Source organism: Ovis canadensis, chromosome 15 (genome assembly GCF_042477335.2).
Source record: "Ovis canadensis isolate MfBH-ARS-UI-01 breed Bighorn chromosome 15, ARS-UI_OviCan_v2, whole genome shotgun sequence".
NCBI classification, from domain to species: Eukaryota; Metazoa; Chordata; class Mammalia; order Artiodactyla; family Bovidae; genus Ovis; species Ovis canadensis.
The window spans coordinates 72,865,805-72,888,013 of NC_091259.1; the positions used below are offsets into that span (position 1 = coordinate 72,865,805).

A 22,209-nucleotide genomic window follows, 5' to 3' on the forward strand; every position below is an offset into this window, starting at 1 on the left:
ACTTTAGTCATATCTAACTCTTTGCGACACTGTAGCTCACCAGATTCCTCTGTCCCTGGGATTCTCCAGGTAAGATTACTGGAGTGGGTTGCCATGCCCTCCTCCAGAGGATCTTTCTGATCCAGGAATTGGACCCACATCTCCTTTGCCTCATGCAGACAGATTCTTACCGCTGGGCCACCAGTTAAGAGAAAGTTGCTCAGTCATGCCCAACTCTTTGTGACCCTATAGACTATACAGTGAACTGAACTGAGACTATACAGTCCATGGAATTCTCCAGGCCAGAGCACTAGAGTGGGTAGCCTTTCCCTTCTCCAGGGGATCTTCCCAACTCAGGGATCGAACCCAGTTCCCCTGCCTTGCAGGCAGATTCTGCACCAGCTGAGCCACAATAGAAGCCCCCTGAGCCACCAGGGAAGCCCTAATGACAATACGAGTTCATATAAAATGCTTAGCTGGGTCCCAGCACACAGGAACCGCTTCACAACTATTTGTCACAATTTCACTCAATTCTCACAGCAACCCTATGATGTGGATTCTATGATCAATCTATCTCGCAGGTCAAGATGAGGAGTGTAGAGTGCATCTAACTTGCCTAACGTCACTCAGCTCATACGAGGAAGATCCCAGGTTCAAATAGAAGTTGAGTTTACTAACACTTTTCTATAATTCCCGGTACTAAGGCCATGCAACACTGGGCAAGCTAACCAGTGTGCATGGTTTTCTCATCTGGAAAATGAGGTTCACCAAAGTGCCTATGTTGGGTAGGTCTTCAGTTCAGTTCAGTCGCTCAGTCGTGTCCAACTCTTTGTGACCCCATGAATCGCAGCACGCCAGGCCTCCCTGTCCATCACCAACTCCCAGAGCCTGCTCAAACTCATGTCCATCACATCCGTGATGCCATCCAATCATCTCATCCTCTGTTGTCCCTTCTCCTCCTGCCTTCAATCTTTCTCAGCATCAAGGTCTTTTCCAATGAGTCAGTTCTTCGTATCAGGTGGCCAAAGTATTGGAGTTTCAGCTTCACCATCAGTCCTTCCAATGAATATTCAGGACTGATTTCCTTTAGGATGGACGGGTTGGATCTCCTTGCAGTCCAAGGGACTCTCAAGAGTCTTCTCCATCACCACAATTCAAAAGCATGAATTCTTTAGCACTCAGCTTTCTTCATAGTCCAACTCTCACATCTATACATGACTACTGGAAAAACCATAGTTTTGACTAGACAGACCCTTTGTTGGTAAAGTAATGTCTCTGCTTTTTAATATGGTGTCTAGGATGGTCATAGCTTTTCTTCAGAGGAGCAAGCATCTTTTAATTTCATGGGTGCATTCACCATCTGCAGTGATTTTGGAGCCCCAAAATAAAGTCTCTCACTGTTTCCATTATTTCCCCATCTATTCCCCATGAAGTGATGGGACCAGAGGCCATGATCTTAGTTTTCTGAATGTTGAGCCAACTTTTTCACTCTCCTCTTTCACTTTCATCAAGAGGCTCTTCAGTTCTTCTTCGCTTTCTGCCATAAGAGGGTTGTCATCTGTGTATCTGAGGTTATTGATATTTCTCCCAGCAATCTTGATTCCAGCTTGTGCTTCATCCAGCCTGGCATTTCTTATGATGTACTCTGCATATAAGTTAAATAAGCAGGGTAACAATATACAGCCTTGACGTACTCCTTTTCCTATTTGGAACCAGTCTGTTCCATGTCCAGTTCTAACTGCTGCTTCTTGACGAGCATACAGATTTCTCAGTAGGCAGGTCAGGTGGTCTAGTATTCCCATCTCTTTAAGAATCTTCCATAGTTTGTTGTGATCCACACAGTCAAAAGCTTTGGTGTAGTCAATAAAGCAGAAGTAGATGTTTTTCTTGAACTTTCTCACTTTTTCAATGATCCAGCAGATGTTGGCAATTTGATCTCTGGTTCCTCTGCCTTTTCTAAATCCAGCTTGAACATCTGGAAGTTCCCGGTTCACGTACTGTTAAAGCCTGGCTTGGAGAATTTTCAGCTTTACTTTGCTAGATGAGTACGATTGTGCAGTAGTGTGAACATTTTTTGGCATTGCCTTTCTTTGGGATTGGAATGAAAACTGACCTTTCCCAGTCCTGTGGCCACTGCTGAGTTTTCCAGATTTGTCGGCATATTGAGTGCAGCACTTTCACTAGGTCTTATTGTGACAAATAAAAGAGTCAACGCGTGTAAAATTCTGGAACAGTATTAGGCATGTAGCAGGAATTTGGAAAATCTTAGTTATGACCTAAAATAATAATTATAATAATTATTACCTTCTCAATAATAGATACAGGAGAGTAATTGAAAAAGTGCTGAATATATAGCAAGAATTTAATAATTCTGTTATTAATTTAATATCCTAGTGGCTCAGACAGTAAAGAATCTGCTTGCAATGCAGAAGACATGGGTTCCATCCCTGAGTCAGGAAGATCCCCTGGAGAAGGAAATGGCAACCCACTCCAGTATTCTTGCTTGAGAAATCCCATGGACAGAGGAGCCTGGCGAGCTGCAGTCCATGGAGTCGCAAAGAGTTGGACACGACTGAGTGACTAACACATCACACGCTAGCATTGTTAGATTAATAGCAATCTCCTCATGATGCTTTGTGCTATTATTACTACTCTTTTCTAAAATTTTTAAACAACTCTTTATTTTACATCAGAGTATAGCCGATTAGCAATGTTGTGACAGTTTCAGAGAGAGAGCAAAGGGACTCAGCCATACATATACATACATGCATTCTCCTGCAAACTCCCCTCCCGTCCAGGCTGTCACACAACACTGAGAAGAATTCCCAGTGTATACAGTAGGACCTTGTTGGTTATTCATTTTAAATACAACAATGTGTACATGTCTGTCCCAAAGTCTCTAACCATCTCTTGCCCCCATTCTTCCCCCTGGGAACCACAAGTTCATTCTCTAAGGCTGTGAGTCTGTTTCTGTTTTGTAAATAAGTTCAATTGTATCATTTCTTTTTAGATCCCACATATAAGGGATGTCATATGATATTTCTCCTTTTCCGTCTGACTTACTTCACTCAGCATGACAATCCCTAGATCCAACCATATTACTACATATGGCATTATTTCATTCTCCTTAATGGCTAATATTCCATTGTACATAAGTCCGCATTTTCTTTGCTCATTCACCTGTCAATGGACATTTAGGTTGCTTCCATGTCTCGGCTACTGTAAGCAGTGCTGCAATGAACATTGGGGTGCATGTATCCTATCGGATCACGTTTTGGGGGGGTATATGGCCAGGAGGGGGACTGTAGGGTCATATGGCAGCACTAATTTGTTTTTTAACTATTATTACTATTCTTACTATCGCATAGAGAAGACTACAAAAGAACTCTGATGATTTAAGCTTTGAGGGTGTCAGATAAGATATGGTTGGCTGTTTTATCCAGAACCTTCTTATACACATCATTATCAATTGCTGGCAAGGCAGCTGAAGAATGAAATAAATATGTAGGATTGACATCTCATGTCATATTACACCCTCCAGACTGTTGGGCTGGATGTGGTAATCAAACAGCTGTCAGAAACCATTCCACAGGCCTTGCTCCTGACTCACAATTGCTCTTCATCTCCAGGGATATGATGTTAAATCTTTAGGAGTTTTGGTTTCAGTGAAGAGGAAACATTTTAATCCACACCCACTCCATCCCTGGGAAGAAGGGAGGATATACTTTTTCCCATGACTCATTTGATTTCCTAGAAGATTCTTCCCGCTTCAGGGGCTCAGTGGAAATGACACTGGCATGGATGAAGGAAGGAATTTTCATACACAACCCACATCATGGGCATCATAGTAAAGAAAACTGAGCTGCATATTTACAGTGAGGGTGATCACCCTGCTAGGAATTCTAGGAAGTAAAGGCAGATCTTTAATGTTTAAAACTAAGAGGCCTGTTCTGCTTTGCATATTCAGTTCAGTTCAGTCACTCAGTCATGTGGGACTCTTTGCGACACCATGAATCGCAGCACACCAGGCCTCCCTGTCCATCATCAACTGCCGGAGTCTACCCAGACCCATGTCCATTGAGTCGGTGATGCCATCTAAGCATCCCATCCTCTGTCATCCCCTTCTCCTCCTGCCTTCTGTTTTTCCCAACATCAGGGTCTTTTCTAATGAGTCAGCTCTTTGCATCAGGTGGCCAAAGTATTGGAGTTCAGCATCAGTCCTTCCAATGAACACCCAGGACTGATCTCCTTTAGGATGGACTGGCTGGATCTCCTTGCAGTCCAAGGGACTCTCAAGAGTCTTCTCCAACACCACAATTCAAAAGCATCAATTCTTCAGCACTCAGCTTTCTTTATAGTCCAGCTCTCACACCCATACATGACTACTAGAAAAAACTATAGCTTTGACTAGACAGACCCAAAGCCTTTCACTGTGTGGATCACAATAAACTGTGGAAAATTCTGAAGGAGATAGGAATACCAGACCACCTGACCTGCCTCCTGAGAAACCTGTATGCAGGTCAGGAAGCAACAGTTAGAACTGGACATGGAACAACAGACTGGTTCCAAATAGGAAAAGGAGTACGTCAAGGCTTTATATTGTCACCCTGCTTGTTTAACTTATATGCAGAGTACATCATGAGAAATGGTGGGCTGGAGGAAGCTTTGCATATTACCATTTATTAAACTCTCAGCAAGCTCAGAATGGATTCAAAAGACAGAAGACTGTTTTTTTTTTTTGGCCGTGCGCATGTGGGATCTTAGTTCCCCAACCAGGGATCAAACCTATGCCCTCTGTATTGGAAGCACGGTGCCTTAATCACTGGACCACCAGAGAAGTCCTTAAAAGATATTTTAAAATATTTTTACAGCATGACATTGTGTGTGACTTTAAATCTTCACACAAAAGAAATATTTAGAAATCCAGCCTTGCCTGGGAAGTTGAAGAATCAATACAATAATTGAAAAGAACACACTATTGTACGAGAATCTTTTCCGTGTTTCCAAAGTCAATAAAGCAATGATTAGAACAGACCAGAACTATTAAATATGGTTCATTAAGTCATGAGGAACATCTTCTTGATCTGAGACCCTGGGGCTTTTAGCTAGCCCTCTTGTTCCTGAAGTTTTAGTAGGAATTTACTACAGGCACATCACTGTGCTTGGTGATAAAACACAAGTTGGGAACAGACTTTGCCCTTGTAAGGTGGGAAGTAAGGGCCAAGAAAAGGAAGAAGAGATGAAGCAGATGGAATTTCAGGGGAAGGAAAGTGGAGGAGGATTGGGGAGGCAGGTGCAGGGGACTGGAGCAGGCAGAGTGAAGGACTCTGTAACCCAGAATTCCCGTGGCAAACAGAACACACACGTCGTTTGGTCTAAGAGCGGTTTTACTTTATTCCCAGGTAGACATACAGGACCATCGTAGGGACCTGAAATGAATACATGCAAAAATTGTTCTATCTGGTAGATAGTGAACACGAGAAATTTCCAGTAACTGGAGGTGACACAGATCCCTTGTGAAGGAGAAGAAGCTGATGCTGTCCTGGCCCACCCTAGACTTCAGAACCACGGACCATAAACACACATGAGATGAAGCGGAGACGATACCACTCACATGATTCAAACAACAACAAAACCCCCACCCATGTACTCACCAAAGACTTTGATATCAGTATAAACACCGGCTCCTCTTCTCCCTGGCTATATAATCTTAGGCAAGTTAATTTACCTCCTTGAACCTCAGTTGCCTTTTCTGTCAATTGGGAACCATAACACTGTCTTTGCAGGATTGTGGGGATTACACTTGAGAGGCATGAAGCACTCTCATGACTCTTGGCAGATAAAAGGAAAACCATAAAGATCATGGTGATCATGACAATGTTAAAGAATCAAGATTGAGTATCTCTGGACTACAGCTTTCTCTACTGTAAAACTAGAGGGTGGAACCAGATTTCCAAGAGCGCTTAATCCTGGGTGATGGCACTTTTTCTTGCATGGCCTGAGAACTGCCTCTTTTATTTATTTATTTATTCATTTTCAGTATGAGTCATGAGAACCCAGATCTAAGAGGCATTTCATTTTGGACACCAGAATACTGGAGAAGTGATTCTTCCACACACCCTGGGTCATGCCACATCCTTGGGATCTTGGCCCTATCTTAGTATAGTGTATCCTGATATTGCTCAGATTCACTATTACTGAGTGATATTTCCAGCTTGTCTGGTTTTGGGTTTTTTTTGGTTTTGTGTATATGTATGTGTTCTCTTCCTCCAGAGCAGAGATGGATGAACTTTTTATGCAAGGGGTCAAACAGTAAACTTTTTAGGCTTTGCAGCCTACACAGTCTTGGTCACAACTACTCAACTCTGCCTCTTAGCACAAAAGCAACCCTAGACAGTACATGAGCGAATAGGGAGGATGGGTCCCAACAAAACTATTTATGGGCACTGAGTATGAATTTTGCATAACCATGTGTTGTGATTATTAATATTCTAGATTTTTTTCAGCAAAATAATAACATAGAACCCATTCTTAACTCACAGGCCACACAAAACAAATGGCAGATAAGATCTGGCCCACAGGCTTCACAGTTTTCCTGCTCATTATCTATGGAAAGTTCCAAAATAGAGAGTTCCATTCCTGTTTTTCAAAGTCTTTCCAGAGAAATCTTTCCTTGATTCATGCCTGCTCACTCTTTCCTGCTAGGAGGGTTCAGGGTCCTTTGGAGACCCCACGACCACCTCACACCCCCACCACAATGATGTAAGAACAGACCCACTTACCACATGATCATGATCACTAACTTCATTACAATTTCATTCAAAATGTTGAAGAATTCCACCATCAACTTGGCCTGCTCGCCCATCTTCCCCATGGCAATGCCAAAAGCAATGAAAAACCCTATCAGACCTGTTGGGTGAATCATAGAACACATAAGGACAAATGATAAAATACGTGTGTTCTTCTTGTTCGTAACCATCCCGTGTATGCAGCCATATTCTCACTACCAGCTACCCTATGAATTAAGCATTAAAAGACAGAAGTATTATGTCCCACACTGAAAATACCTTTCCCCTGCATAATTATGGCTTTCCTGACTATTTTCCACATGAGCAAGTTGAACTATAACCAGGTTAGTTCCTTGGAGAAAATGAATTCATTTTCATTCCAAAATAAAAAGTACTCTTTTCTCTCTCCCCTCTGCCCCTCACTTATGAAGTCATGTGTAAGCAGATTCCATTAGTAGATAGATTAACGAAGAAAGGCTTGTTGGGACTTGGGGATTATCATGTAAACCTTGGAGCCAATATTAGAAGAGTAGAGACCAATTAGCCAATTCAGTCTTTGCCAGGGTTATGTCTATATTAGTTTGCTGTTCTCCCAAATTAATGCATGGTTGGTATATGTTTCAGTCTAGGAAAATCCTAAACATGAAATTATTTTTCTATTGCTTATTTGAGAAGGAGGAAGAAATCTTGAAAAATCAAAGGGAAAGCAATGAGAAATCCAAAACAGCTGGGAAACCCCAGATGACCCAGTTTGTTTGGATTTAACCTGCTATTTATTAATTCATCATCATTTTTTCCATGGTCCAAACGGTTAGAACACTTTCTTTTTTATTGCGTGTGCTTTTTTTTTTTTCCAGGATCATAAAACTAGAATACACTCTTTGTTATTTCCTAGCCCCTTGGCCCTCTTCTCCTTTTACTTGATGTCACTTGACTTCCATCTAAGTGCAGCCCCACCCCAGCTCCCAGGATCGATCTAATCCCAGGCCAGGAGGGTCTGGGGAACCCTGTCCCCACCTCTTGATGTCAGCATCAAATTGCACTAAGTCCTGGACTAAGACCAACGGCAAACCTTGGATCTTATTTGTGTTGCCTTTGCCTCATTTTCTGAGTATCTGTCTTGGAAACCTGCCTGATATGTTAGTTCCTCCAAGGCAAGACCCAGCTTTTCTCTCCCCAGAAAATTCTCTCTGCCATCACTTCCTCCACCCCTCTTCCTCAGCATCTCACCCTGGAGTCTCACCCAGACTCTCCTAGTGTCTGGGGTGTGCTCCACGGCTAACAGATGTCCCCATACTGCCTGTGGCAGGTGGGGTGTCTCTGGATTTCTGATAACCAGTCATCATGTGCCCCTCAACTACCAATCTGTGATTGCCAATCTTGGGGCTCCAATGCTAATGACTTGCATGGACTATAAACCAATGTCATTGTTCCCTTGGCAACAGGCCCTTGCTTGCCCATCTGACTTATTTTCTGCCCTGCAGTATGGGCCATCCACTCTTCCCTCTCTCCCCTTCCTCTTCCTTACACCTACTCTGTTTTTGGCAGACTTTATTTCTAGCCCCTCCCTATTATATCCAGTTTCCTATAGTGTCCATTTATGCCCACAGTCTTGAGCCATATCAAGGTAAATTATAGCATTATGATTTGATTCTCTTAGGGGAAAATTCTTTCTGTCCAAACTTCTGAATTTACCTTTTACATAGTTACCAAAACCATTCACTTCTCATACCAAGTATATATCAACCCAGATTGTTCAACTATCCTTTGCTGGACCCTCTCTTCTTCAGAAAAAAGAATCTAGCTCTTGCACTGAAATTCTTAATCCATGATATTTAATATTTCCCCTTTTCAGCTCTTAGCCAGAAAGATTAACTGGTGACTTACAAGTCAGTTTTGGCCATAAACACAAAGGCTTAATGAGAATTAGCGTGACCTAGAATTAGAGTGACCTAGTTCTGCAGTAACAGAAGAAATCAAATTTAGGCTCATCTCAAACCCACAGAGAGGAGTTTTCTAGGTGTGTGGTGAGTGATAATCTGTGAATATCATGGCTGAGAATAGCTAGTATCACGTGGTTAATTCCATCTGGAAATTCGAAGAGAAAATGCCCAAGGTCTCAAGGTCCCAAAGAACTAAAATAAAATAGCATCCCTGGCAGGGTCAGCAGAAGCTGTCCATCTCCATGAGTATAAGAGAGAGAGATGTTGAAAGGAGTAATCTCTCACAGGAGTTGACTTAAGTGGTTGGGATTGAATTGAAGTGAAGCCCAGAGTAGTCTGGAGGTTTGGGGAGTAGAGAAATGAGTCTTTCAAGAAGTGGGAGGCTGGAACCGGAGTTTTTATCTTCACAATTGCAATGCTTGATCCTCGGGACTTTCCAAAGCCAAAAAACAACCAAAAACCAAAAAAAAAAAAAAAAAAAGCCACCATCTCTGCCTTGGAAGACCATGGAAAGAACCTTATTTCAGCCATGATTTGTAAATGGGAAGTTTCTCAACCGCCTAACTTCCCTTAGCTCTCCAGGGCCTCAGTCTGCACTTAGAAACTCATGGCCAGCCTGTCATTTCCCTCTGTGAACAGTGCTTCATTGAACTCGCTCACTGGAACAGCCAGGGTTTCATTTGAACAAAGCCCTCTTAGACTTGGTCACTGGGGTTGAGTGAGTCCTGAATGGTGTTGAAACTCCCCAGTACAGCCAAAGGTCAGGTGACTTCCCAGAATCCACCAAGACCCTGGAAATGACCACAAAAAGTCTTCTGAATGATTCACTCCAGAGCCCTGACCCCGTCACTCATGGCCACAGTACAAAACGGTGGGGCCGCATTGACCGTGGGTCATGGGGGGGCGAGGGGAGTTGGGAGTGCCTGAAAGGGTCACAGATATCTGGACAGTGGCAAAGAAGAGCCACTCAAGGTTGGATGCGGAGGGTGTTTGCAAATCCTTCTGCTCAGAGGAACTCTCCCACTTTCTCCTTCCTCCTCTCGCCTCCCACTGATTGTCAACAATATTTATTGATCTTCTGTTGCCTGGTAACCTGGTCTGCTTATCTCTTCCCTCACTCTCACTTCCTGCCAGGTCAAAGAAAAAGACACTTTTTAGTGGTGGGGCAATCTTGCTGAGTCAACCATTCTGGACGAGTAAGGAGTAGGGTTACCAAATTGAGAAGAGAAAAAAGGACTCCCAGATGAAATCTGAATTTCAGATAAAGAATGCACTTTTTTTTTAATACAAGTATATCCGGTGCAATATTTGGGACATAACCCTTTAACACTATCTGTTGTTTATCTGAAATTCACATGAAATGGGCACCCTGTATATTATCTGACACCCCTACCAAAGAGACAAGGGCATTTGATCTCTTAGATGACAAAGCGAGCTCAATCTTTTCTAAAGGGCTCTCATTCAAATCCTTAGAAAGCTCGCTCTGCATGGATCAGCATATTTCTTCCACATAGATTTCCCATTTCTCGTACCTTATGACCAGATGCCCCTCTCTCTCGGCTTAGGGACATCATTCTAGCAGGGTTATGGTGGGGAGAATGGACCCAGGGGTGGTTGGGGAGTAAACTGAGTGGGGAGTATCCTCTGGGGGTTTTTCCTACTGAGCAACTCACCTTTAATGACGAGAGCCGCTCGCATGATAAAGCACAGGGCACGTACCGCTGGGCCCACGTGCACAATCTCATTGAATCCTTGCAATGATCTACAAGAGAAATGCCAACTCCATGCCCACTTTACAGATGAATCTCGAGACACAGAGGAATCTGTCCACAAGTAGATAATCAGTGAATGGTCCACAAGGGATCCAAACAGGATCCAAACTGGTCTGACTGCAGAGTCCAAGAACCCCCGTGATGGCATGCTCAGAAGGTTCCACACTTGGGGAAAGGGTTCCCTGGGATCCCAGAAAGTTAAAACAAAAGCTTCTCCTTTTGAGAAGCTCCTTTTAGCACCAACGCCAACACTTTCCACTTCTAAAAGCACTGCCTTTGTTTACAGACTGTGAGGACTGGGGCGGGACAAGCTCCTATGCCTACACATTCCTGGGACTCACACAAGGGTGGCTAGAAGAGAAAGAAATGAAACACTCGGATGTGTAACCTCATGAAATGGAGAGTCAGAGAAAGCGACTGGCCAACACCAGGCAGAAAGTCGGGCGAAGTGCCCCGTGAGTATCAGTCCCTTGTCCTCCGACTCCAGCCCCCACACCCCCGCGTGGTATTGCTCCTGCCTTCTCCCCTGCCCTTGTCTCAACTCAATCCCAGTTACCCTCAAATCGCTCCCCAGAGAAAGCCAATTGCTCCACCTACAGGACAGCAGGGCGACTGGCTTTCTGAGAAGGAAACCGGGATGCCCGGGTGCTGCACCGCCGGGAAGGCCGGCCACGTGACCTCGGCAGAGGTGTCTCCTGCAAGGAGATGAAGACAAGGGTACTCACCTAAGACGTTCATGCCGTCCTTGAACTCCAGGCCCTTCTTGATGACCACCTGGGTCTCCTCCGGAGTCTCGGTCACAGTCTCATTCAACAGCGAGAGGACAGCGTTGGTGGAATTGCTGTCCTCGTCTGATGGGGGGGCCACCAGGACTTTCTTCGTCACTGTTTGAATCTAATGGGATGGGGGAAAAGAACATAAAGACGAGACGCTGTTAAAATTACCAAAATCCTAGCCAATTACGTGTTTTTAAATTCCTAATATGTCAAAAATAAGAAATGTCATAAACGAGATTATAAAATTGGGGAATTTGACAGAGAGATGCTTTAAGGCACAAATACAGGTGAGAAATGGCTGTCTTCATCCCATGGTAGGGACAGGATTTATAACATTCTCTTGTAATTACTATAAGCAGTATGGTCAGTAACGGGACACAAGCTTTGAGAGGAGGGACGCCTGTCTGCTTCTTTCATTCCCAGGGAGACAGTATCAAATATGAAACCCAGTTGGCTGACCTGCTGGCCCCTGTGATGGGTCCTGGATCTGGCCAGGAATAGGAGGGTGACGGTCTTGGTGGGGGTCAGATCAGCACCCCATGACTCACATGATTTGCTTCTCTCTGCCTGGTTTCCGTCACATGGAGTCTTCACAGACCCACTCTTACGTGGGTTCCTCCCAGAGCCTGGCTCTGCTGGGGATTTCCATCCGGCTGCCAGATGTGCCAGCCAGCAGCAGCCACCACAGCAGGGAGGTGTGAGGTGGGAAAACAGCCTCTCCTTCCGGGCAATGATACAAAGACTTGCTCCATGTTCCCCAAGCATCACTGGGCCAACCTTCCCCTAAGAAGCTCTCAGGCTGTTCCTCAACATCTGCGGCAGCCATCCTATTTTCAAAGGTGCCAGGCATTCTGCATGCTGTGAAAATGTAATGTCTGAGCCCAGAGAATCACTACCTTCCTGGGCATGAAAATAGAAGGCGTGCAGAATCCTAGAATGTCAGTGCCGGCACGTAGTAGGCGACAGATGGCTGAAGCCTGAATAGATACGGAAGAAGAGGCATGGAGAAGTCAAGTGACTCGTCAGATGTCATAGAGTTATTGGGACTTCAGCTCAGATGCACTGACCACCCCCGAATTCTTTCACCACCTGTGCTGCCTGCTAAACTATATGGACACAATCCTCCAGCAGCTGAGCCCAAGGGAAAGCAAGGCTGAACAGATCGGCTCTCCTAACTGGGAGAGGGAAGTACAGCGTACACGCCCTGGGGTGAGGCAGTGCTCTAGGTTCCAACCTGGCCACATGGACTTGTGCTGGGAGAGGAGCAGGCCGGCTGAGTGGGAGCAGGCAGCTCACAGCCCCCTTGGCCTGGGCAATGACGACCCAAAAGGAGAATGCAGGGGGGATCTGAAGGGACGCCTCCATGGACAACAAAGTTGTGTGCCTGGGAATAAAGTGAGGACCATAGCCAAATACAGGCCTATTCTGAGAAGGCTAAAAAAGCTAAAGCTCAAAGGAGTAGTGGCCATGTATGTGCTTGTCCGACTCTTTGAGACCCCATGGACCGTAGCCTGCCAGGCGCCTCTGTCCACGGGATTCTCCAGGCAAGATTACTGGAGTGGGTTGCCATTCCCTTCTCCAGGGGATCTTCTGATCCAGGGATCAAACCCATGTCTCTCGAGTCTCCTGCTTTGGCAGGCGGATTCTTTACCACTAGCGCCACCACGGCCATCGGCCTGAATGAATGGTGGCCTCCAGGATCAGGTGGCCAGGTATACCGTGTTCATGCGACATCTGTCTATCTCTTATGTCAACAGGAGCCGCTCAGGACTCACAGGGCTGAGTAACTAACCCTAGGACAGAGAGCTAGTAGTTACTAAGCAGGATTCAAAGTGAGTTCTATTGACTCCAAAATACAGCTCCCAAAGAGCACAGGTGAGTGGCTTGAGCTGGAGGCCAGGCGCTAGGGATGCTACCACTGAGATGGGGTTCTCTGCCTTTCTTTCTGGCAATGCCATGTCACCGTCTAAGCGTTCCCTGTCTTCCAACCCTCTTCAAGACCCTCCTAAGCCCTTGGGATTGCCCGTAGGTTAAGCTCCCTTTCCTCTGGGCTGCCCAGAGACTGGCCTATGAAATCTGCACCCTCCCTCAGCCTGAGGTAAAATATTCCACATGATTTTTTTTTTTTTCCCGGTAGTCCTAACCCAAAGGGACCATGTCCTTGGGCTTCGCTGGAGGATGAAGAGCTTACTCCTCGTGTGAATTTTGACAGCGGAGGGGTGGATCCAGAGCCAGGCGGGGCAGGGAATGGCCTGATCCTCTATCCTGGTGCTGCCCCCGAGCCCCCAGTGCCCTCTGCCCAGGGCAGCAACATGCAGAGATTGCCCAACGACCAGACAGCTCAGGAAGCATGAGCATGGCTGACACCACAGAACTCTCCTCTAGCTCACATCCACAGCTCCGGGGGCCTGCCTGCTTCTCAGTCCTGCCCCAGTCACTCAGAGGAAAGAGGCTCCTTCTCGCATGGAACGTGGTCGTGATCGGGTACCAGAGTGAAGCCCAAATCTGTCCCTCTCCCCTCCCTCCGATATTGCTCCCATCCCTGGTCTCCTACCGGCTCAGCCTCCAGCTGCTCCAGCTCCAGGGAGCTATTTCCAAAACGTTAAGAATAGACTTGGCACCTGGTTGTGTCCACTGCCCCAGAGCCAGCAAGCTCGTCTTTCTAAACAGGCTGGCTGAGGGGCAGGGGCAATAGAGAGAGGGTACCCAGAAGCACCCCTTCCCTAGCCTGTTTCATTCTCTTTTTTTAATCTATGACTGTTTGCAGGACAAAGAATGTTTTTCTTGTCTTAAATGTATTTATTTATGGCTGCACTGGGTCTTCATCACTTTCTCTAGCTGCGGTGAGTGGGGGCTCCTCTTCTTTGGGGCGTGAGGGCTTCTCGTGGCAGTGGCTTCCCTTGTTGCGAAGCACAGGCTCTAGGTTACGCAGGCTTCAGTAGTTGCAGCACGTGGACTCAGCAGTCACGGCGCATGGGCTCAGCCACTGCATGGCACGTGGAATCTTTCTAGACCAGGGACCACACCCAAGACCCCTGCACTGGCAGGCGGGCTCCCATCCACTGCACCATCAGGGAAGTCCCCTAGTTGGTTTCTAGTCACTCCCCACTCAACTTCTCCTGCCTGGGATGTTTCCTTTAATATAGTTCCTTGCTACAAGTGCATCCAAAGTGCCCTTGGAAAGCAGAGACCATATTCCAGGTTTATCCAGAGTGCACTGGCTCAGCAGTGGGTGGCAATGGCACCTTGAGGGCAGCTGGGAATGTAGACTTCTCTTCTCTGTAACCTGTTTCCTAAATTTATTCTTCTGTGAGTCACTGGAAATGGCTGAAGGAGGTTCCTTGGTTCTAGTTTACTTCCAACCAGGGCTAATGGGAACTGAGGTATATTCTAACCTAAACTAACTTTGGGTCTAGACAACAGGCTGGTTGTCTGTTGAGGGGGGTCTGGGCAGCTGACTCAGTCGATTTACTTGAGAGAGGCTAGGATTTGGGACCCGGGACCTGGGACCCTTTGCTGCCATGCCTGCATCGGGGCAAATGTCTCCTCAAGCAACAGTAAAAAGAAGCTATCAGGGACTAAAAACAACTGCACGCATGCACAGTTGAGGCAAATTATGAACAACATAATGCAAAAAGACCCAAAACCCAACTGCCACTCCGGAGGTTTCTGGAACAAAAGCAGGGTACCAGGCACGACGCCTGCACACAGCACCACCAAGGGAGTGGGCAGACCACCCAAGGCACCCTACTGGCCTAACCCCTGGACCACCCTACCCTCACCCAATTTAAGGGACCAGCTTGTCCTGTACCCCTACACTCCCCACCCCCCACATTCAGGGGCACATTCACACACACATTCAGGGACAGAGCAAGAGGAGCTGTTACTTGTTCTCACTTCCTCCAGCTGCAGCCTGAGGTCAGATAAAGCCTTGCCTACATTTCTCGTCTGACCTCTTATCATTTTCTAGAGTCTAAGAACTCTGGCCGGTAACATACCCAGCAGAATCAATAGGTTTTAAAAATTGTGTGTTAAAAAAACAGATACGCGTGTATGCAGTTGGTAGGAATATATATTGCTACAAATTTTGTAGGACCATTTTTTATAACATCAGCAAATTCAAAATATCAACTCTTTGGCAGGGCATGTTTTGCTTCTAGAATTTATCCTTTAGAAATACTACACAACCACAGAAAAAGAGATGACACTAAAACACTGTTAAACAAGAAAGTAGAATGTAACATCGTACGTATGATGCAACATTCCCAGATTGATATTTTTTTATTTTATACATACATACACAACATATATGTGACAAATATATATACATATATATATATTTATTTATATTTATAGGAGGAAACATGAGTCGCCTAGGGAAGGGACGTGGGGACTTGAATTTTTACTTTATGTGCATTCAAAAATTTCTTTAAATTTCTACAAGCCTCATGTGTTACTTTGTTGTTGTTGTTTTTTTTTTAATTTTTATTTTTACTTTATTTTACTTTACAATACTGTATTGGTTTTGCCATACATTGACATGAATCCACCACGGTCATGTGTTACTTTGACAAACACCCTCAAGTATTAATTTGATGAATACCCAATTACTGGGCCTGTTCTGGAGATTCTGATTCTGTAGAACATAAATAAGCATTTTGAAATGGACCACACGTGGTTTTGCTAACATTGCTAAGATCGAGAACCACCAGGTACTCTAGAGGGTTGTGGGCAAGGGTGATAAAAATGTGTCTGTGGATGATACAGAGAGAAGAACCAAAAAGAAGAAAAAGAGACAAACAGGAAAAAGGAGAAGAGAGATTCCAGAGCTAAATGCTATTAAGCGTACTGCAAAAGAAATGGAAGTTAAGAAAAAAAGACTAAGGGACTCCTATCCGAAAATTCTGCCCCAGAGGATCCCCCATACTTAGGCAGAGACATAAATATGAAAAAAAATTATTGCCCACAGCTGGTTTGCTGAAATAGTCTCAAAGTTATCACCTTCATAACTTAGGAGTTTGGAGAAGCAAGACTATCAGAACTCTGGGTTACCTGCTGAAAACAGGCTTGAACAAGGTTTTCAGGGAAGAGATTCCGAATAAGGTCCAAAAAGGCATCTAAGCTGGACACTTCATCATTCTTCTTCCCAGGCCCCAGTTGCTTCTTGAGTTTGGGGTTGCCTGGGTGGATGGCCAGGACAAGGATGACCCCCAACACCGCGGCAATGATGGTTGTGGACATGTAGTACACCATAGCTCTTGTGCCTAAGCGGCCGCTGGCTTTAGCATCCAGGCCTGACAACCCTGGATAGAAAAAGAAATCCAGAAGGATTAGTTCCATTATCTCCCTGTTACTTGCCTCTGTCTGCATACCTATAGCTTCCCCAGGTGCTAGGTGGTAGAGAATCCACCTGCAATGCAGGGGACCTGGGTTTGATCCCAAGGTTGGGAAGATTCCCTGGAGAAGAAAATGGCAACCCACTCCACTATTCTTGCCTGGAGAATCCCCGTGGACAGAGGAGCCTGACGGCCTACAGTCCACAGGGTCGCAAACAGTCGGACACGACTGAAGCTACTTGGCATACATACCTATAAACAACCCTGGGCTTTGTATTACTCAAATGTATTAATGGTTAATTAAACCTCCTTCAACTGAATATTTGGTCAACGCCACAGTTTACAATTCAATTTTCCAAGGATATTTTTGAGATTCTAGAGGGTGGCGCTAGTGGTAAAGAATCTGCCTGCCAATGCAGGAGACGCAAGAGACATAATTCTATCCTTGTGTCAGGAAGATCCCTTGGAGGAAATGGCAACCTACTCCAGCATTCTTGCCTGGAAAATCCCATGGACAGAGGAGCCTGGTGGGCTGCAGTCCATGGGGGTCATAAGAGTCAGACATGACGGAGCAACTGATCACACACACACAGGGAACTGTGAAGAGCTGGAGAACATCTGGTCCAGGGTTTATAAACTGGTTGGTGACAAAATTTTTTTTCAGCCTGTGATAGTGAAAGTTGAATGCTCTATTCAATTTTTGATTCTGAGATTATGTCCTTCCCACTTCTTAGGTATTAAGAAATCCTTTCCTTATGAAGTGGTGATGCTGGTACATTTTAGGTTTTTTGGTTGGTTTGTTTGAAGGTCCTCACTTAGGGAAATAAAAGGTTGGTAGCCCTATGTATTCAAAATCTCTTTTGAATACATTATGGGTCACAAAATCCAAAGTCTGGGAAAGTGGAAGTGGTTCTAGCACAGCCCTATCACTCCTCTCAGATGAAGCCTGATGGAGACCACGTTGTCTGACCTTGTACAGGGACGTGAGAACACATGTACAAAACACCCAGCATGGGTGGAAGCTCCATCTAATTCTCAGAAGCTTCTCTGATGGTTAGCAGAAACTCCAAGCAAGTCACAAAAACTCCAGCCTTCACTGGGTTTTTTTCCAGTAGTTTCTTCAGTTTTTCTATTTCCTGGTTTCAGTTCCTGCTTTTACTAGACTGAGACATGCAACTTTTACTGCGGATCAGTCTTTTTGCCATGCAGGAGGAGACTATTATTGACATTAACTTTTCTGAATGAAGCTGACCCATATATGACCTATTTGTTCTTTCAATCAACCTGAAGTCTAAGTATAGCTAATGGAAATGAAACTTCCTTACTGGGTTGGCTAATGTACAATCTATTAAACAGGCATGGAGAACAAATTTCTCTGATTTCAAAAGGAGCTTTTAAAGTAAAATATAGCTTCACGCAGTCTGAGGCTGAATGCTAAGACCTTCCTGACACCGAGTGCCAGCTCTTTCCCTCACTGGATTCATTGGCCAGCCAGCTATGAGACTGTAGCAGCTGAATCTCTTGGAGTCACCAGAGCTCCACTACATTCATAAAGTGGGTGGTCTAGAACAGATTTCTCAAGATCACCCAGCCTGTTGGTCCCCCAGATACAAACCAAATCCCAGTTCTTCATCCCTAACCCAGAGCTTAGTCTGTAACATTCAACAATTTCAACAACATTTGAGTAATATTTGGTAAGGAGGAAACTACCTGTATAAGCCCAGGGAGGGGAAAAAATAAAATTCTTTCAAATGAAACAACTCTTTGAGCCAAAACACAAGTAGACATGAACTACACATTGAGGGAATCTTTCTTCTGAAACACTCCAAAAGTTTCATATCTAGTATTCCATTCATCGTTAATAACCACTTCCCTCTACATGCAACTAAATATTATAGAAAAAACTACTTTTTCTATTGTTTTTCTTTATTTGTCAGTTTCTGAAGGCTATGGTTTTTCCTGTGGTCATGTATGGCTGAGAGAGTTGGACTGTGAAGAAGGCTGAGCGCCGAAGAATTGATGCTTTTGAACTGTGGTGTAGGAGAAGACTCTTGAGAGTCCCTTGGACTGCAAGGAGATCCAACCAGTCCACTCTGAAGGAGATCAGCCCTGGGATTTCTTTGGAAGGAACAGTGCTAAAGCTGAAGCTCCAGTACTTTGGCCACCTCATGCGAAGCGTTGACTCATTGGAAAAGACTCTGATGCTGGGAGGGATTGGGGGCAGGAGGAGAAGGGGACGACAGAGGATGAGATGGCTGGATGTCATCACGGACTTGATGGACGTGAGTCTGAGTGAACTCCGGGAGGCGGTGATGGACAGGGAGGCCTGGCGTGCTGCAATTCATGGGGTCACAAAGAGTCGGACACGACTGAGCGACTGAACTGAACAAATGCAATTTAGAAAATGAGAAAAGTGTATATTGAAAATTAAAATCTCTAGAGATGATCACTTTTAACATGTGGCTATTTCCTTTTTATCCTCTGTTGCTACACAGACAGATGGACCGACCAAACTCTTTTTCTCAGGGTTGCTTATTTCAGTTTTGTGGGCTTCCCTGGTGGCTCAGACAGTAAAGCATCTGTCTCCAATGTGGGAGACCTGGGTTTGATCCTTGGGTTGGGAAGATCTCCTGGAGAAGGAAATGGCAATCCACTCCAGAACTCTTGCCTGGAAAATCTCATGGACAGAAGAGCCTGGTAGGCTACAGTCCATGGGGTCACAAAGAGTCAGACATGACTGAGAGATTTCACTTTCACTTTCATTTCAGTTTTAGAGTTAGGAAAATCAAGACTCTGAAGAGAAATGACACAGAAGATGATCAGATTCATTGATTCAACCAAATTGAGATTTTATGGTCAGTCCAAAAGCTAGAGCAAGAGTATGACCCACTGTGACCTGGTGCCAGAAAAGTGGTCTTACCTGTGATTAAACTGGAGATGATGAGAGGGAGAATGAGCATTTTCAGCATCCTCATGAGTATATCCCCTGGGAAGGCTATTAACATAACCACATCTGGGTGGATAGGAGATGCCAAGCGAAGAAGTCCTCCACACACTGCCCCCAGGATGACACCTATAAGGAAGGAGAAAAAATATGAATATATTTTTTGCCCTCATCAAATGAATAGCTCTAGGGATATATAGTTCAATAACATTAACTTTTCTCATACCTCTCTATTATCAGATGATGACTAACACATAACAAAAATACCATTAGAAAAATGAAGTTAATTTTGTTGACTTGTGGAAAAATGTTTTCTATCTCCAACTCTTCTAAAAGGCCACACTGGAAGAGTTAAGAAGAGCCTTCTGAAGGCTTTGTAGGAAATATAACCTGGCAACTTGATCCCAATTTCTTTAGGATATCATCCACTTTCAGAGTCACAGATTGTCAGTAGAAATAACCCACAACGTTAGATATGCTTCTCTTCCCAGCCTAGGCTGGGTACATGCCACGGTGTCTAATATATTTCTTATCTTTGTTACTGAATATCAGACAAAAGGAACATTTACGTGACCAAACTGGCGTTAGTTTTCTTTTTTCTACTTCCAGTCATTTCCCCATGGCTCATCCTCAAAGAGCTTTGTCTTTGACTTCTATGTCCTGATACATAATCTTGACACATGTTGATCTTAAGGGAGATGAAGGAGGGTGTCTAAAAATATAAGATTTGGGAGGAAACAATTTGAGCAGAAATGCTACCAGGAGGCTTTCGCTTTGCATACTCAAGGATTCCACAACAAAACCTTGGATCACTCCAAACTGGTAGCTAATATAAGCCACCCTTGTGGAAACCACAAATGGGGTTATAAGCATGACTAGAGTCAGGGAGAGAGGCAGGGGCATCCTAGGTATATGGCTATGGGATTAACTCCAGAGATGCAAAGAGAGTAAGTAACACGGCCGGAAATCTGGTATTTTTTTCTTCACAAGTGAAGAGTACACTTTTTTAAAACTTAGGATGAATGAAATTTCATCCCTTCTGTGGAGGGTAACCCTTGGAAAACCCTACCATGTCTGCGGTTTTCTTCTATTAAGTGAACTGAGCTGGGGCAAATGTCCACTCCTGACTGTAGTCCACTGACATCCAAGAAGACTGACTCAAAGGAGAAGGCGTTTCAGTACAAGAAACTGCAATTTCCCCCATTTTCAATAAATCCTAGTTGAAAACCCAAGGCCAAGTCTATATCAACAGTCACACAAAAAATACAACCAGCACCTGGGTGAGACCTGAAGCAGAGGAGCAAGACTTCTGAGGTGGAGCTGGAGCAGATCAAAGCTTCAGGACAAGCCTCTTCCACACTGACCTTGTTAGCTACTGTGTTAAGTGAATCTAAGTTAATGAGGTGCATGGAGAATGTGAATCCTTGGAGTCTTGTTGGTGAGGTTTTGGCAACTGTTGCCTTTATCAAGATGCAGGTACTTCTCTAAATGTGGAATACTGATCATCTGCTTTGGAATCACCTAGAAGGTTTAAGGGGCTTCCCTGGTGGCTTAGTGGTAAAGAATCTGCCTGCCATGCCCAAAGTATAGGAGATGTGGGTTGGATCCCTGGGTGAGGAAGATCCCCTGGAGGAGAGCATGGCAACCCACTCCAGTATTCTTGCCTGGAAAATCCCATGGACAGAGGAGCCTGGCGGGCTACTGTCCATATTGTCACAAAGGGCTGGACACAAGTGAAGCAGCTGAGCAGACACACACACACATGCACAGAAGGCTTAAGATGCAAATTCCAAGGTCTCATGCAAATGGCCCACAGCACAGTCTGTGAGCAGGACCCGGGAATCTGCATGCTCATTTATCCACAGAAACTGGTCATGCTCACTGGAATCTGAGATCCACTAGAACCCCAAGGAGGAAAACATGGCTGGGGCAGGTGAAAGGGAAAAGAGTCTCACTGAGGCAGCTGTGCCAGGGCAAAGGTGGGGTTAGGCAGCACGTGTGGCTTGCTTTCTGGGTTAGAGTGCCCGCTGCCAGAACCAGCTTCCACACAGAGCCAGGAGAGACCCGGGGTGGAGGAGTGGGTGGGGCCACCTGTCTCCTACCGAACACGGTCAGGGTGAGCAGGAGGTTCTTCCCCAGCTTGTCGCACAAGCGCAGCCCCAGATGCCGCGGCTTTGGCTCCTCCGCGCTCAGGTGGCTGTCGTGCATCCGTACTTCCACCTGCTTGGGCATGTTGTTGGCACTGAAACAGAAGTGAAGGCAGTGGTTAGAGTCTGCTGGGCACTGCCCCTCTGCAGTTTGAGGGGCTCAGGATGTAGGAGGCGAAACAGCCTCCCCAGGCACAGCTGGGATTCTGGAATCACTGGCAGGGAAGTAAAAAGTCAAAGAAACTCAGGGTGCCCTGAATGCTAGTTCACCTGTAAGCAGGACACACCAAATGCCAACAAGCTAAGTGTTTTTATCCCTGTTATCTTGAATCATCGCAGGAAAGGCAGTGGAAGGTTCTCCCAAGAGTCCCACGGTAACTCTCCAAGGCGAGTGTCCCTACCCCATTTCACAGAGAGTAATTTGCCCAGATATGTCTGGCTCCAAAATCTGAGCCCTTTCATTCTTGTATCAAGAACAAAAAGATGACTTCTTAATCATCTAAGGTCAGGAAAGTAACAGCCTG

At 45.2% G+C, this 22,209-nt stretch overlaps 1 protein-coding gene across 2 annotated transcripts in view; it reads right to left on the bottom strand.

Moving 5' to 3' along the window:
* The window catches only part of SLC1A2 (solute carrier family 1 member 2), a 104,773-nt gene that overhangs the window by 36,599 nt on the left and 45,965 nt on the right, over positions 1–22,209 (bottom strand). For both annotated transcript variants that reach the window (XM_069553691.1, XM_069553690.1), the window contains exons 2-6: positions 21,641–21,780; positions 19,515–19,667; positions 16,311–16,561; positions 11,208–11,376; positions 6,762–6,888 (exon numbers count right to left, since the gene is read on the bottom strand). In XM_069553691.1, the coding sequence (XP_069409792.1) occupies positions 6,762–6,888; positions 11,208–11,376; positions 16,311–16,561; positions 19,515–19,667; positions 21,641–21,780 (840 nt within the window). The remainder of the gene's footprint in view (positions 1–6,761; positions 6,889–11,207; positions 11,377–16,310; positions 16,562–19,514; positions 19,668–21,640; positions 21,781–22,209) is intronic.